The 13,194-nt window shown below is 39.9% G+C and overlaps 1 protein-coding gene across 4 annotated transcripts in view; it reads left to right on the top strand.

Moving 5' to 3' along the window:
* Positions 1-13,194, top strand: part of MYLK (myosin light chain kinase) — a 196,111-nt gene that overhangs the window by 50,975 nt on the left and 131,942 nt on the right. For all 4 annotated transcript variants that reach the window (XM_064719107.1, XM_064719109.1, XM_064719110.1 and 1 more), the window contains one exon: positions 4,716-4,873. In XM_064719107.1, the coding sequence (XP_064575177.1) occupies positions 4,716-4,873 (158 nt within the window). The remainder of the gene's footprint in view (positions 1-4,715; positions 4,874-13,194) is intronic.

Genomic DNA, 13,194 nt, shown 5'->3' with positions numbered 1-13,194 from the left:
GGAGGAGGAAAAAACCTATGAGATGGATTTCTTAGTGTTTGCTTTTTTGGGTTTATTTTTGGGAGCAGAGTATTGAGTGACAGAGATTTGTTCCCAGCAGAAAATGCTTGAAATACATTAGTCTGCTTTGGTATTAGAAAGATTAGAGGGCACACTGTGAGAATTTGTAAGGATTTATGTGCTTTTTAGAGAGGATTAAGAATTTAAAAAAAAAAAAATCCAGATTAGAAATGCTGTCTAACCACATCACTAGTCTACAGACCAACATTTGCATGATGGTTTTCTTCTATGTTTTAATACCACAATGTTTGCATTGCAACTTCAGTTACAGTTGGTTTTGTTTAAAGACTAGAGTCTAGGTGTGCACAGCATGTGAGATGTAACGTTAGGAGTTGATGTAGCATCCTTGAAGTCTTATTCAGGAGCAAGCTTGAGCAAGCAAGAAATACCTAAGAAAAATAGTTTAGGTATATTCTTATTCTGTAGAGTTGCTTAAATAAAAGAAAAAAAAATCAGGCACATTTCATTGCTTTTAAGTGTGTGTTTTCTTCCTGTCTGTCAAATTGTGAGCTTGAACAAGATTTGTTCTCTGGAACATTATTTCTTTAAAATATTTGGACATGGTAGTTCCCTAGTAACACCAGACTGCACAACATGGAATTAGTTATTTGTTTAGGAACAGAATTGTTAAACATCCTCTAAGCTGTAAAAGGATACTTCCTAATTATTTACTAGAAGCATCCACAGTTAATTAAAGTCAGACTGCTAAATGTGGATAATTAGAGGCTTATGTTGCTAGAAAACTGCTTGTGCTGATTTGAGCTAGTATTTAATTTGTAAATTCAGTCCTTTTTAGACACTTTATTTAGAAAAAGCTTAAATCTTTGCAAGATGTTCTTATGAAAAAGACTAGCTATGTCTTTTTTCTTTACAATCTCATTATACTACACAACAATTTGTCCATAGTTTTTCTCCTTACCTACAGGCAATACAAATGTAACTTGACCAGCAATAGTGGCTTAATTGCTCAGGGTTTCTTTTTTTTCTTTCTTTTTCCTTCCTTCTACACTGTTTCTTTCTTTCTTCTTTCTTTTTCCTTTCATTTCATTTTGTGTAGAGGTTGGAGTTGAACTTTTTCCACAATATTGTTTGTGCAGTGCATACCTGAGCCCAGTGATGCTTGGAGGATGAGTTGGATGTTGAGTGTTGTGTATTTTCCAGCCACGTGCCAGCAGCTGTTTCAGGTTCTTGGTGCCATACCCAGGTTTCTGTGGATTTCCATGTCACAAGCACCCTGTGACAGTGACAGCACTGCATTGTACCTAAGTACAGACACTTGAGCATTTTGTCCCTGCAGAGGTCCTGTGAGAGCTGTAGTACCTGTAATTTCCCCTCTTGCTCTTTTCAGCTGTCACAATGGCACTGACCAAAGGGAGTGCTCTTTGTCTGGGTGAACATCCTTTGGATTGGATTCTAGGTGTTGGCTGTCGGGTTTAGCTTTGTTTTCAGTTTTACTTCCCTTACAACATTATTTTTGAAACAACATTCGGGTGACATATACTTTCTCTGATGTTGTTTTGTCATGTAAACACTCTGCAAAGTCAGTGCAGATGTGTGGGGCAGGAGATGTTTTGTTACTGGCCTCGTATGGTTTGTATTGCAGCTTCACTGCAGCTTAGACTGTGTTGCATTATAGTGCCTCCTGACAATAAAATATTTCCATGCCATCTACATTATACCTAGCACATTATTGTCACTACTAGCGATCTGAAAATTTTATTGCAGGTTTTTATTAGTGGAGACATTGCAAATACTGGCATTAGTATGCTGTGGAAAGGTGCATATTAGGAGGGGAGAAGGACATGTGTGAAGATTGATTACTTAAAAAGTTCGGTCTTCATCTGAAAGGAAAAATAAATTTTAGAAATGTGCTGGCAGATATGGACTCAGTATGCAGCAGTTTACAGCTGTGTAGTTGATTGAAAGTCCACTGGGGTAAATTGTGGTTTTAGCTGAGTGGAGAACTAAATTTGGAGCCTTGTCATTAATGAAAGAACAATTAGTTGAACAAATCATTCTTCCTCTTTTTCAAGGAAATTGTTGTTTATTGCAGTGTATAGCTTTTAGAGACTTTCATTGTTTGTCCTTTCAGGTACTAAGTACATTTGTTAGAAGAGAAGCAAGGCTTTGATTTCATCTTGCGTCTTTGGAAATGCAATCAGTTTCTTTCTTATGTAAATGATATTGTGATTTCACATCAATCTTTTAAGCAAAAAGATGATTTTTTTTCCTGTGTGTGTTTTAAAGAGATGCTTATACTGGGAAGGGAGACTTATGCTGGGCTCTCAAGTGACTGTGTCAATACAGACATTTACTGCAAGTTTAACTTGTGGAAATGAAGGCAGAATTTCTCACTTTGAAGCTGTACATCATGGGTAGGAAATCATCTTTATCCCATTTCTGTGTTGACCTCAGCAATTCAAATGCTGGAAACACTGGAGAGTTTTCTGGGGGTTTTGATGTCAATATACAGAAATGCTAACAGAGCGCTATGCCAGAAGAAATCTGAAGTCCACAGCATCTGTGTTCTTATGAATGAGGAGGGAGATTCCAAGCATTATTTGAAAAGCTGTGTGCACAATTTATCCAATATCTGAAAGGATTTGCTTTCTAAACTGCAGTTCCTGACAGGTGCATGCAGTGAAGCACAAAGCTCTGTGGCTCCACACCTTAGACCAAAACACCTTCTGGAGGTGCCTCTTTCTCTCAGTTGGCTATGAGGGAGAAAAAACTCAGATGAAATATCTGACTTTTAGACTAATATTTTCTGTGAAAAGAGCTGCCCTCTTAAACTGTTTTGTATAAACTTGGAGAAGGTGTTTCTGTTTGTTGATCAAACGTGTCAGGTATGTTCTATGAAAAACTAAATTCTCAGGCTGGGTTTCCAGGTGCATACATGTGGCATTGGAGTGGAAGTCCTGTTTGGAAATGAATGGGTTTTCTGTTCCCCTGCTCCCTAGAGAACTGCAGCCTGTTCTAGGAAAATTATGCTTCGTACAGTCAAGAATAACATGGCTTTAGTTTAATTGATCTTTCTCTTGTTCAAATTGAAGTTTTGCTGTTCAGCCAAGTATTGTTAATTGCAACTTTTGTCTGAATCAGATGAATAGATACACAGTCCATCACAGATTGGTGTGTATGAAAGAGGATTAAGATCAGAAGTCCAGTATTTTCATTGGTTTAACATGACTTATTAGTGGGTTGAGTAATTTCTCAGGTTTTTCTTTGTTAAAATTTTCTATTAAATAGGCATTTTACAGTACGTCTTCTAATTTACATAAAAAATTCAAGGAATTAGTACTAGGGTCAGCTACTTTTTTTTCCTGAAAACCATGAAATTTTGCTTTTGAAAAATACAATAATTTTTGCTTTTTCTTGGGAAATATGAACTGTTTAGCAGAAGAATTTCTTCTGAAGCAGATAACTGTAAATAGTTCTCTAAAATGCCATTCTTGTAGCATTACAAAATTTGGTTTCCATGCTATTTTACTAGTTTATGTGCTGTAAGAAGGATTTGCAGTAAAGACTTTGAATTTCTGCAAAAGCGTTTGTTCTGTACTAGCACTACTTTGCAGGGACATATCCAGATATTTCTTAAGATCTTGAAAGCTTGGTATGAAAAATCAGATTTTCCACATTCCCGCTTGCAACTTAAATCCAGTGCAAACAGAGGTCTCTTTATTTCATAAGTACTTGTTTAACACTGGCTCACTTTTGAGACTTACTGATTTTGTTGTATTCCAGGCCAGGAAAATCAAAGTCATGGTTTGAAAATATCCTCCTGAAATAAGTTATTACCTTTTAGTGCAGTTGCAAAGGATGACTTCTTGGTTAAGGCTCTGGCCTGGGACTTGAAAGTTCAAGCTGAGTTCACCTTAAGACTGTGACCCTGACCCCAATGTGGGCAAAGACACCATTCCTGGGTCTCAGTTCCCCTCCCAGAAAATATTACCTGCCACCTTAGGCTGAAGATCCTGCCGTGTACACAAGTACAGCACACACATAGAACCCCTGTCCCTGGTCTGGTTCCTAGCTTAAATGAGCCTTGCTTGGTCTTATCTTATGCAAGCTGTTACCGCTCCAGAGCTCAGTCCCCAAGGGCACTGGGTGCTAGAAGCCAGCTCGCTCTCAGACCAAGGCCGCGGGTTAGCCCCTAGCAAGCAGGGAGATATTCAGCTCTTAGTGATTAGGCAGCTCTTGTGATTTCAGCTTTGCTTGCTAGGTAGCTTTCCCTTGGCCTAAGGCTCCAGCAGACGGTAGAGAGAGGAGAAGCAGAAGACGCTGGCTGTTCCACGAGTATGGCTTTATTGTAGGGTCCGTGGAGGGTCTCAGCTCTTCTTCTTCCGAGTTAGTAGGGGTACAGTGTGCTACTTTTATACCCTTGGCCTGGATCTAATCTTGACTAATGGCAAAGGTGTTAGAGTGACCATAAGTGACCAATAGTAGGGTTTAACACAATATTGCCTTACATGGCTATAGGGATAAGGTACAAGGCGGATGTCCCTGGAGACAGGAAACTTCTTTGCCACTGTGTCAGCATTCTATTCTCTAAGGGGCCCTGGCTAAACCTGAGGGGTTTACTACACTAGCTGGTTCTGTCATAAAGATAGTTAAACATCATAATTTCCACATTATCACTTGTTTCTCTTTTGCAGTCCACATCATGGGGGATGTGAAACTGGTGACATCTACTCGCGTCTCCAAAACCTCCCTGACACTCAGCCCCCCTGTCCCTGCTGAAGCACCAGCGTTTACTCTTCCTCCTCGCAATATCCGCGTGCAGCTGGGAGCCACCGCCAGGTTTGAGGGAAAGGTAAGAAACAGACAATGGACAGCTTCTGCATTGGGTTTTGCCCTTTCCTGAAGCTGACCAGGGGGCTGCAAAGGTAGTGAAGTTGCCTCTGCAGTATGGGAACTTTACTCAAGAAGAATACAGCAGTGTTTATCCTCCTGGGAAGGGAGGAGCATTACAGATCTGTTTCTGTGTAGAGGAGAGATTTGCAGAACCTGACCATTGCAAAGTGTAACCTTCTTGAGCATGCAGAGAACTGAGGTTTTTATCAGAGAGAAACTGCTTCAAGGGCTGTCTCTAGACAGCATCCCCCTACTGCAATTCTACATATTCTCCTACTGCGCACTCACATCCCTGCATCCCAAATATCTGCCCATTCATGAAGCTTCATGTGTGACCCAAATCTAACCCTGCTGCAGCATGTCCTTCCCAGCAGTCAGGGGAGGAATCTGCAATGAGTGTAGTGGTACTTCTGTGTCTGCACTGCCTGCCATACGTGTTCTTAACTGGAAAGAAAAAAGAGCATTTTCAGAGGAAAGACTGATTTAGTTAAATCAAAGGGTTTAAAAGGCTGTTAGTGGGGTGTGTATCCCCCATTCCCCTGAGGTTTGGGATATTGAATTGTGCATCCTGGCACAATTCCATATTTCTTTCATGTGTCAATCCTGGTACATACTCATCCTTGTTCTAGCTATGTTCCTTTCTCATCCCTTAACCCAGTTCTTTTTCCTGGAGCTGTGAGCTTTCCCTCCCCGTCCTTTCAGCTTCCTTTGGTTCGTGCTACACTCTGATTGCACGCTGACAGCTGCACCATCAAACTCACCACACTCTCAGCCTTTGAAGCGGTGGGACTCGTCTGACACAGGCAGGAAACTGCAACCCTACTGTAACAAAAGCAAGGGCTAGAAGGAATTTGGGAAATTCTTAACTTCTGAAACTCTAACTTAAACACAGGGCCGTTAGAGGGCATCTGATATTTATCTGATTTGTTTATGTAAGACCAGGCCAGGAACTGGGATTTTTCAACAGGAACTGTGTAGGAAAACAGGTTTTGGAGTATATTCATTTTGAAGTGCTGAAGCAAAACTCAGAACACATTGTTAGATTTGACTTTTTGAAGAAAAGTTGGCATTTTTAATACAAAGCAAATTTCAATAAAGTGCTTAAAACAAAGAATAGATTTTACCAAACCTTCAATAGTTTTTTTTTTTAAATTTGCGTAGTTTTAGATGATTTTAAGGCACCAGTCAGAAATGCTTTGTGTGTATGACGTTGGCCAGTCCCCATAAGCACTTCTGTTCTTACTCTTTTTGTCTTATTTTTTCCTCCCCTCGTTGTTTCACCTTGTTGCAGATGCAGTAGGAAAATGGCAGTGTGTTCCTACTTTCTCCATGTGACACCTGTGTACAAGGCTGTTCTAACTCCGACTGGTTCTTCCAGGCTATGCTGCAATAATAATTCAGTGAAATCAAAGTTGAAGCATGTGCTAAGATTTGGTTTTATAGTTCTCATGTTTCCTAATTAAAAGCTCAAGTGGGATATTTTCAGGTTTTATTGCACTCTGCAGAATTTTTATTATTTAAGTCAAATGGAAACAACTGTAAAATATAATGACCTACAAGCTAGAGTGCCATCACTGCTTTGCATCTATTTTATATCTGATTTTAAAGTGTTAATTTTCCAGGGATGCATATCCCATTTTTAAAGCCACTTTGAAGACTGGAAGGGTGAAGTCTGAGGGGTTTTTTTTAGTAGCTTGGAAAAAAATACACAAATTCAATACTAATTAAACTGTCAAGTTTAATTTCCTTGAAGGAACAAAAGTTTGATTGAAGTCCTGGCTTGGACTTACTTGATGAAAAATCTAAATATCTCTTCTGGCAGTTCAGTATATGAGCATAGCCAAAACCTTTTAATTTTCCATCCTTAAAGTGGGGGTGACAGCATTAGTCTTTTGTTTGTGCTCTTACTGTAGTAAGAGGGGCAAAGTGAGGGGGAACCAGCAGCCCCTTTTGAAAGGTGCTGTGGCTGAACAGCTGCAGGAGCCTGCACAGCTGTTAACATCTGGCTCCATCTTCAGCTGGGTAATACAATGTTGCTTCTTCTGCCATTTAATATTCCAGAGGTTCAGAAGGACAGTTGACCTGTTCAGAAAAACAGGTTCAGAAGGACAATCTTAACAAAAACAATTTATTAAGATTTAGTAATAGAAACTACTCAACGTACTTAGGTTTTTCTATCCTGGAAAACCTATCTAGGCTACAGATGTTATGATATGTTGTTGCAGTACAAATATTAAACCAGACTCAGGCTAAAGAAAAATAAAAAGTTTTTTAAATGGCTAGACGGGAGCTTTTCTTCAAAGAGTTTCTTTGCAGTGGAATTGATCTTATCAGAAAGAACAAATATTTTTAGAATCCAAGACAGGATATAAATCTGATATTGTGATGATCCTGTATTCTCATTAAGTGAACAGGGAAGAGAGGGCCCCAGAATTAAATTTGTTGGTTTTCTTTCCAGCAGCATTATTAGATAAGTTGTGTGAAATGGCAATTCAAGATCAAAGAGAGTGCAGAAATGGAGAAATAGCCCATAAATGTAGGAAATTTGAGATAGAAAGAAACTGGGGCTTCCTTTAATGGGATTTTTTTTTATTATTTTCCTGTTCCTTCAACTACTACTCTGATTTTCTTACTAAAATTTCAGGAAGTTTATTTATATCTGACTGCAGATCTCAGTTTTCTAGTGACATCTCAACATAGAAATTTAAATCATTATCTTTCAAGAATATGAGCATGACTTTGTCTTGGAGCACAGAGTGGAAACAGTAAGGCAAAGCCAAGGTACTTTCACTAGATATTCCCCAAAGATCTGCTGGATGGACATCTCAGTTGTTCATCAATAAATTGCTGAGGTGATTTTTAGGCAAACCACCCCAGAAAATGGTGAAATTGTGTTGTATGTTCACAACTTTTTAGGACTGGGTTGATAAGCTGTTCTTCAGTGGCACACCATGGGTGAGGTGAGCAGCTCAAGGCAGGAATCTCGTGCCCTGTGTTAAGGCATTTTAGCTCATTGTCAGAACCTTTAAGACACTCCTGCAAAAGAAGACCAAAATGTTACCAGGCTTTGTTTTAAGCTACTTCTTTCTGGATTGTATTGAACACTGGATGTTAACTTGTGCATTTGATTGCAGCAAGCCCTTAACCTGCCTTATTTGCACATGTATAATATTGATGGTCATTAATTTTATGAGCCTAAAAAAATACTTGTGCTATAACTCTGCTTGAGAGGAACAGCCAAATATTCTACAGACCACAAACCCATTGTCTAGTGGTCAGGAAAGAACTTTCCTCCTTGGACAAAGCATTGTACAGTTGGCAACAGTGCAGTATGGGTGGTTTTTCTGCTTCATGTGGGCCATCATACCTGGTCCATTGCCAGAACCAGGATATCAAACTACTAAATCTGTCTAGTATTCTAATCCCAGGGAGCTAGATTTCATGGAGCTCATGGTTTGAGTAGGTGTTGGGGTACTAAATTCAGTTTGCTGCCCATTGATTAGTTATTGTTCTGCCTTTCCCTTTCCATCACCCTCCAGGTAAGGGAGCTGGATGGTAAATTTTAGGACAAGCCAGGTCAATGTAAAATCCTACGCCTTTTAATGTTCTTTCTGGTTGTTCTTCTACCACCCAGATGTTGCATCTGCTTGAATCAGTTAAGTCCAATAACTTACAGATGCTTTTGCTGCTGGTCATTGCACAGGTACTGTTTAGATAAACACACCAGAAGAAATTAATTGGGATCAGGCAGTAAAAACAAGAGGCAGTGGGAAGATCAGCAGTGATTCTGCCATCTATTCTTGCAATGTGTTAAGAGTTAAAAGGGTAGGGAAGCTCTACTAGAATGAAGACTGTTAAACACTCCCACAACATTTATAAATTCAACTACTCACTAACACTAAAACTAATTTTAACCTATTTTTTTTATTGTGGCATGTTTTACATGCATAGCACAAGCTATGCATGGCAAAACCTTTTGTATCTTCCCTTAGATTTGGTCTCAAGGCAGCAGTGTGTGTGCCATTTCCAACCCTCAGTCAGCAGGCTCTCCAGAAAAATGCCTTAATTACACCACATGCCTGGATTTCAGATGGCAGGATCTGAGAGGAGCCCATGTAATGACAGAGGATGATGACATGGCACATCCTTGCTGTTGGCTTGAGATGTTTGCTGTTACAAAATGTGCTGGGCAGCTCAATGCATGAAGCTGCCAGTGGCTTTGGATCTGTGCTTTCTGGAGGGATGCCTGTTCTGAGCCTTATAAAGGAAGAAATTCAGGAGAGACCCATGTTTTCATGGGAGACAGTTGTCTGATGGAAGTGAGTGCTGTGAAAGGACTTATGCTGATACTGTGATACTCCCAGAAACCTGATATGAAACAGTGAGGCATTTTCCGAAGGGGAAAGAATTGAAAAAGTTCTCCACTTGACTGTGGATTTTATTTGGTCTTCCTTTCCACGTACCACTGGAGCATTCTTGGGAAAAAGGTGATGCATTGAGAAGTTACTTAGACGTTTTGTGTTAGGCAGACTGAGGTATAGACAGCTGAACTAAAAGGAAAAAAAGCCCACAAACACAAAAATAAACACAAAAGGTGGCTGTGAACACCTTAAGGCATGCTGGCTTCTGTTTGGATCTTCTACTGCTGTGTCTTCTTCCTTGGTGTAATCGACCTCCCATCATATTCACTCACCACATACATGTTCTCATGAGTAATCCATGCATGGTTTTATTTGGATTTATTTTATTCTATAACCCTATATTGGCATATGGAAACAGTGTCAGCTTAACATGAGGCCAAAGTGAAAATGGCTGCTCTGCTGGGAAGTGGTTAAGGTGGGATTCAGTCAAAAGGAGTTCCCCACACAGTGTCACCTACACCCCGAATTATTTAAACACACTTCCTTTTCATCAACTGACACAAGCATCCATGTGTTGATGCCCATTTTCCTTGCCTTGCCAATGATGCATCCTTTAGAAAAATTGTAAGTGTACAAGTTGGTGCTCAAGAAATTTCTAGGTTTTAGTCAGGAGTGGAGGCCCATGAGCTCCACTTCTGTCTCTCCACATCTGTCTGCCTGTCACCTGTGGCCATCATAGCTATACTCAGGATTTCCCTGGTGGAAGTATTTAAGCATTTCTTGTGTAGTCTGTGTGCAGAGCATCTGATGATGCTCTTCAGTGCTGGACTCTCCTGCAGCTGATCTGTTCATGTGCTCAGGCCACAGCCAATATTTCTGGATATCTGGCAGCAAAGTTTGGTCAGACCTTTTGCAGAGGGTTTTTTTTTTCAATCTGCCAGATGTTCAGAAATCCTAGACAATGCTGAATATCCTCAAATTCCACCCAGACAAAATTTCTACACAGGAAAGAGGCCATGACTGGGGAACAGTGAACATACACATATATCCCTGTTCTGAGTTGTCTTTTCTCAGGGTTGGTTTTATTATTTTGTATAATTGAGCGAGTGTTCAGTAACCCACCACCTCCCAACTGTGGAAGAAATGTGCTGTTTGATCCTATCACATTTATTTTTCTATTTGCTTTCTGTCTCCTTTCCCACTTTAATTGCTTATCTACCACCAGCTGGTGACAGGAGTTCTGCTCCATGCAGTGCCAGAAAGATTGGCTCCCTATTTTTGATTGTTGTGGTAGGAACTGCTGTAATTCAAGGAATATTAAAAAAAAAAAACAAAAAAACAAAAAACTGTGATGGTAATAATAATTGAAGTTTTTTAAAACACTACAACTAATGTACATATGGAATTAAAGAGAATCTTGTATTATTTTCTTTAGTATGTCCCAAACCAGTGTTGTTTTAGCTGAAGTCAGACCACATATTTGTGCTGCTTTTGATCACCACTTTCTTTATTTCTTTACTTTTTCTTTAATGTGTTTCTAAATATTTTGTATTTTTAGGTGGAAGCAATTAAAATCACATGACAAAGCTGTGTGATTTCATTGCATCTACCTGCCCCCAGTTTGCTTTGATGGTTGACTCTGACAAGTTTATTTTAAGTATCTTTGTTTGGATTTTTTTTTTGTGGCCACCCACTACTGTAGTTGTTTGAAAGCATGTCTTTGTGTCAGCTAAAGAGGAAAAGAATGTCCATATAATTTATCCATAGGGATGTCCGTAGGGTTGATTTTGAGAAAATTTACTTCATTAGCAGAGATTTCTGGAATTGCTATTTTTCTATAGTCATTTAGCAGAAATTAAAAAAAAAAAAAAAAAAAAAAAACAAAAACCGACCCAAATTCTAAATTATGTATTGACAAATTTGCTGAGGAAAAGGAGACATAAAATATTCATATGGTGGTGTAAAAGACGTTCAGTCTTTAAGAAAAATAAGGATGGACTAAATGCCATGACTAATCATAAAGTCCACTGTTTAGGGTTGATAATATACATGTCTCTGAAAAAGAACTAGTTCAAATCTAGCTCTTTTCAAAGAGAAAACCAGCTGATCAGCACATCCTAAATAGCTGAACAGAGATGCTCAGAGACTGAATCCATGTAGGTCAGAGTAGAACCAGTCATTATAATTCTTCTTTGGTTTTCTGTCCCATGATGGTTAATCATGAATCTCTCAGATTTCAACAATGTCTCATTAAGTTCTTCAGTTCTGCTTTTAATTTGAAAAATATCATCATCTTTTCCAGACTAGTCTCCCTTGCTCCTCTGGGTCAGTGCAGAAGGCTTTGTTGTGGTTGATTCCACTGGCAATAAAACTCATCATGTAGTATTGTGCTTTCTTACTTTAATAAACGTTCTTGGTAGTACATGAAACATGACTTCAGCTTAGCATTATGATTTTTTAAACTTGATTTTTTAGGGAATTGTGCCCTTTGACTCTTATTAAGTTTGAAAGTTAAAAAAGATCTAGTAACTGTAACAGAACTGAGAGTAGCTGACTTTCTTTTCCTTGTGCTGCAATAGCCTATATTGATGTTAGAGGTATGAAAGGGGGGGAAATATTTTGGTTGATTTTTTTTTCTTCCAGAAATACATCTCTAACTGGAAAGCTTTTAATTTTATTTTTCTAGCTCACCCTAAAGGTAGGACAGAGTGTTTATCATCAGAAGTGCATTGGGCTAACTAGTAATATATTTGCTTTCTGCTGTCATAAACAAGGTTTGAACGTCAAGCTCCTTGCCTGCATCTGGCTGATGAAACCAGAAAGGTCAGGGAAGGGTTCAGTGCCATATGTAGCAATGAGAACCCCACATAAAATAGCAAAGTGTGCTTTTGGCTGTCTATAAATGGGTCCTTGAGAATTTGCACCAAATGACTCCAGGTCACACTTTTTAATATAATTCTGCTTTGCCCCTGTGGGAAAAGAGAGTAGTCATTATTAGACAGCAAACATTATGCATTCAGAATCTGCAGAAGGCAACATGTGGAGAAGGTTTATAATCAAAACACATCATTACTCATTGTGGTTTTGCTCAGTCCATGCTCACTCTAGCACCTCCACTCCAAAACTAAAAATTTCTGCTTTTGACATGTTACTTGGCTCTGTTCACTCATGGATATAGTATGAAGTTTGGAAACCTACTGGGCAAAACCAGACAAAATATTATTTTTCCATGTAAAATTTGGACTCCCCAGTATCTAAATGCATGCTGAACAGAAAATTACATTGCTGTGAATTCAGCCCACTCATGAGGGGGAGAAACCTGTCTGTCTGACAGGGAGCAGCAAGGGCTGGCTGCTCCCCAGAGCAGCGTGAGCCAGGGGCCGAGGGGAGCCGTGCATGGGCTGTGCCATCACCAGCTGCACTGCCACAGCCCTGCACCATCACCAGCTGCACTGCCACAGCCCTGCACCATCACCATCACCAGCTGGCCACAGCCCTGCACTGCCACAGCCCTGCACCATCACCATCACCAGCTGGCCACAGCCCTGCACCATCACCATCACCAGCTGGCCACAGCCCTGCACTGCCACAGCCCTGCACTGGCCTCAGTCCTCCAGGCTCTGCTCCAGCAGGCATTGCCATGTGCTCTAACAGGGCTCTGATGTGCACAGACATGGCAAACTATGAACCAGGGTCCAAATCCCAAAGGAGGATACAGTCAGGAGCAAAAGTAGGCAAGGCAAGATTGTTCCTCTGTAGGTTTCCAGTTCAGTTTTTAACCTTCAGTCTGTAAGATATTATCTTGTCACTAGAGGTTACTGGATCTCCAGCAGAGGCCTGAAACAGCATCCATTTTTCTAGCTAAGCTTTCAGAGTTCATTGTTTAGTGTCTGGGGACAAACCTGCCTTGATCATGATT

This window comes from Zonotrichia leucophrys, chromosome 7 (genome assembly GCF_028769735.1).
Source record: "Zonotrichia leucophrys gambelii isolate GWCS_2022_RI chromosome 7, RI_Zleu_2.0, whole genome shotgun sequence".
NCBI classification, from domain to species: domain Eukaryota; kingdom Metazoa; phylum Chordata; class Aves; order Passeriformes; family Passerellidae; genus Zonotrichia; species Zonotrichia leucophrys.
This window is presented reverse-complemented; position numbering and strand designations above follow the sequence as displayed.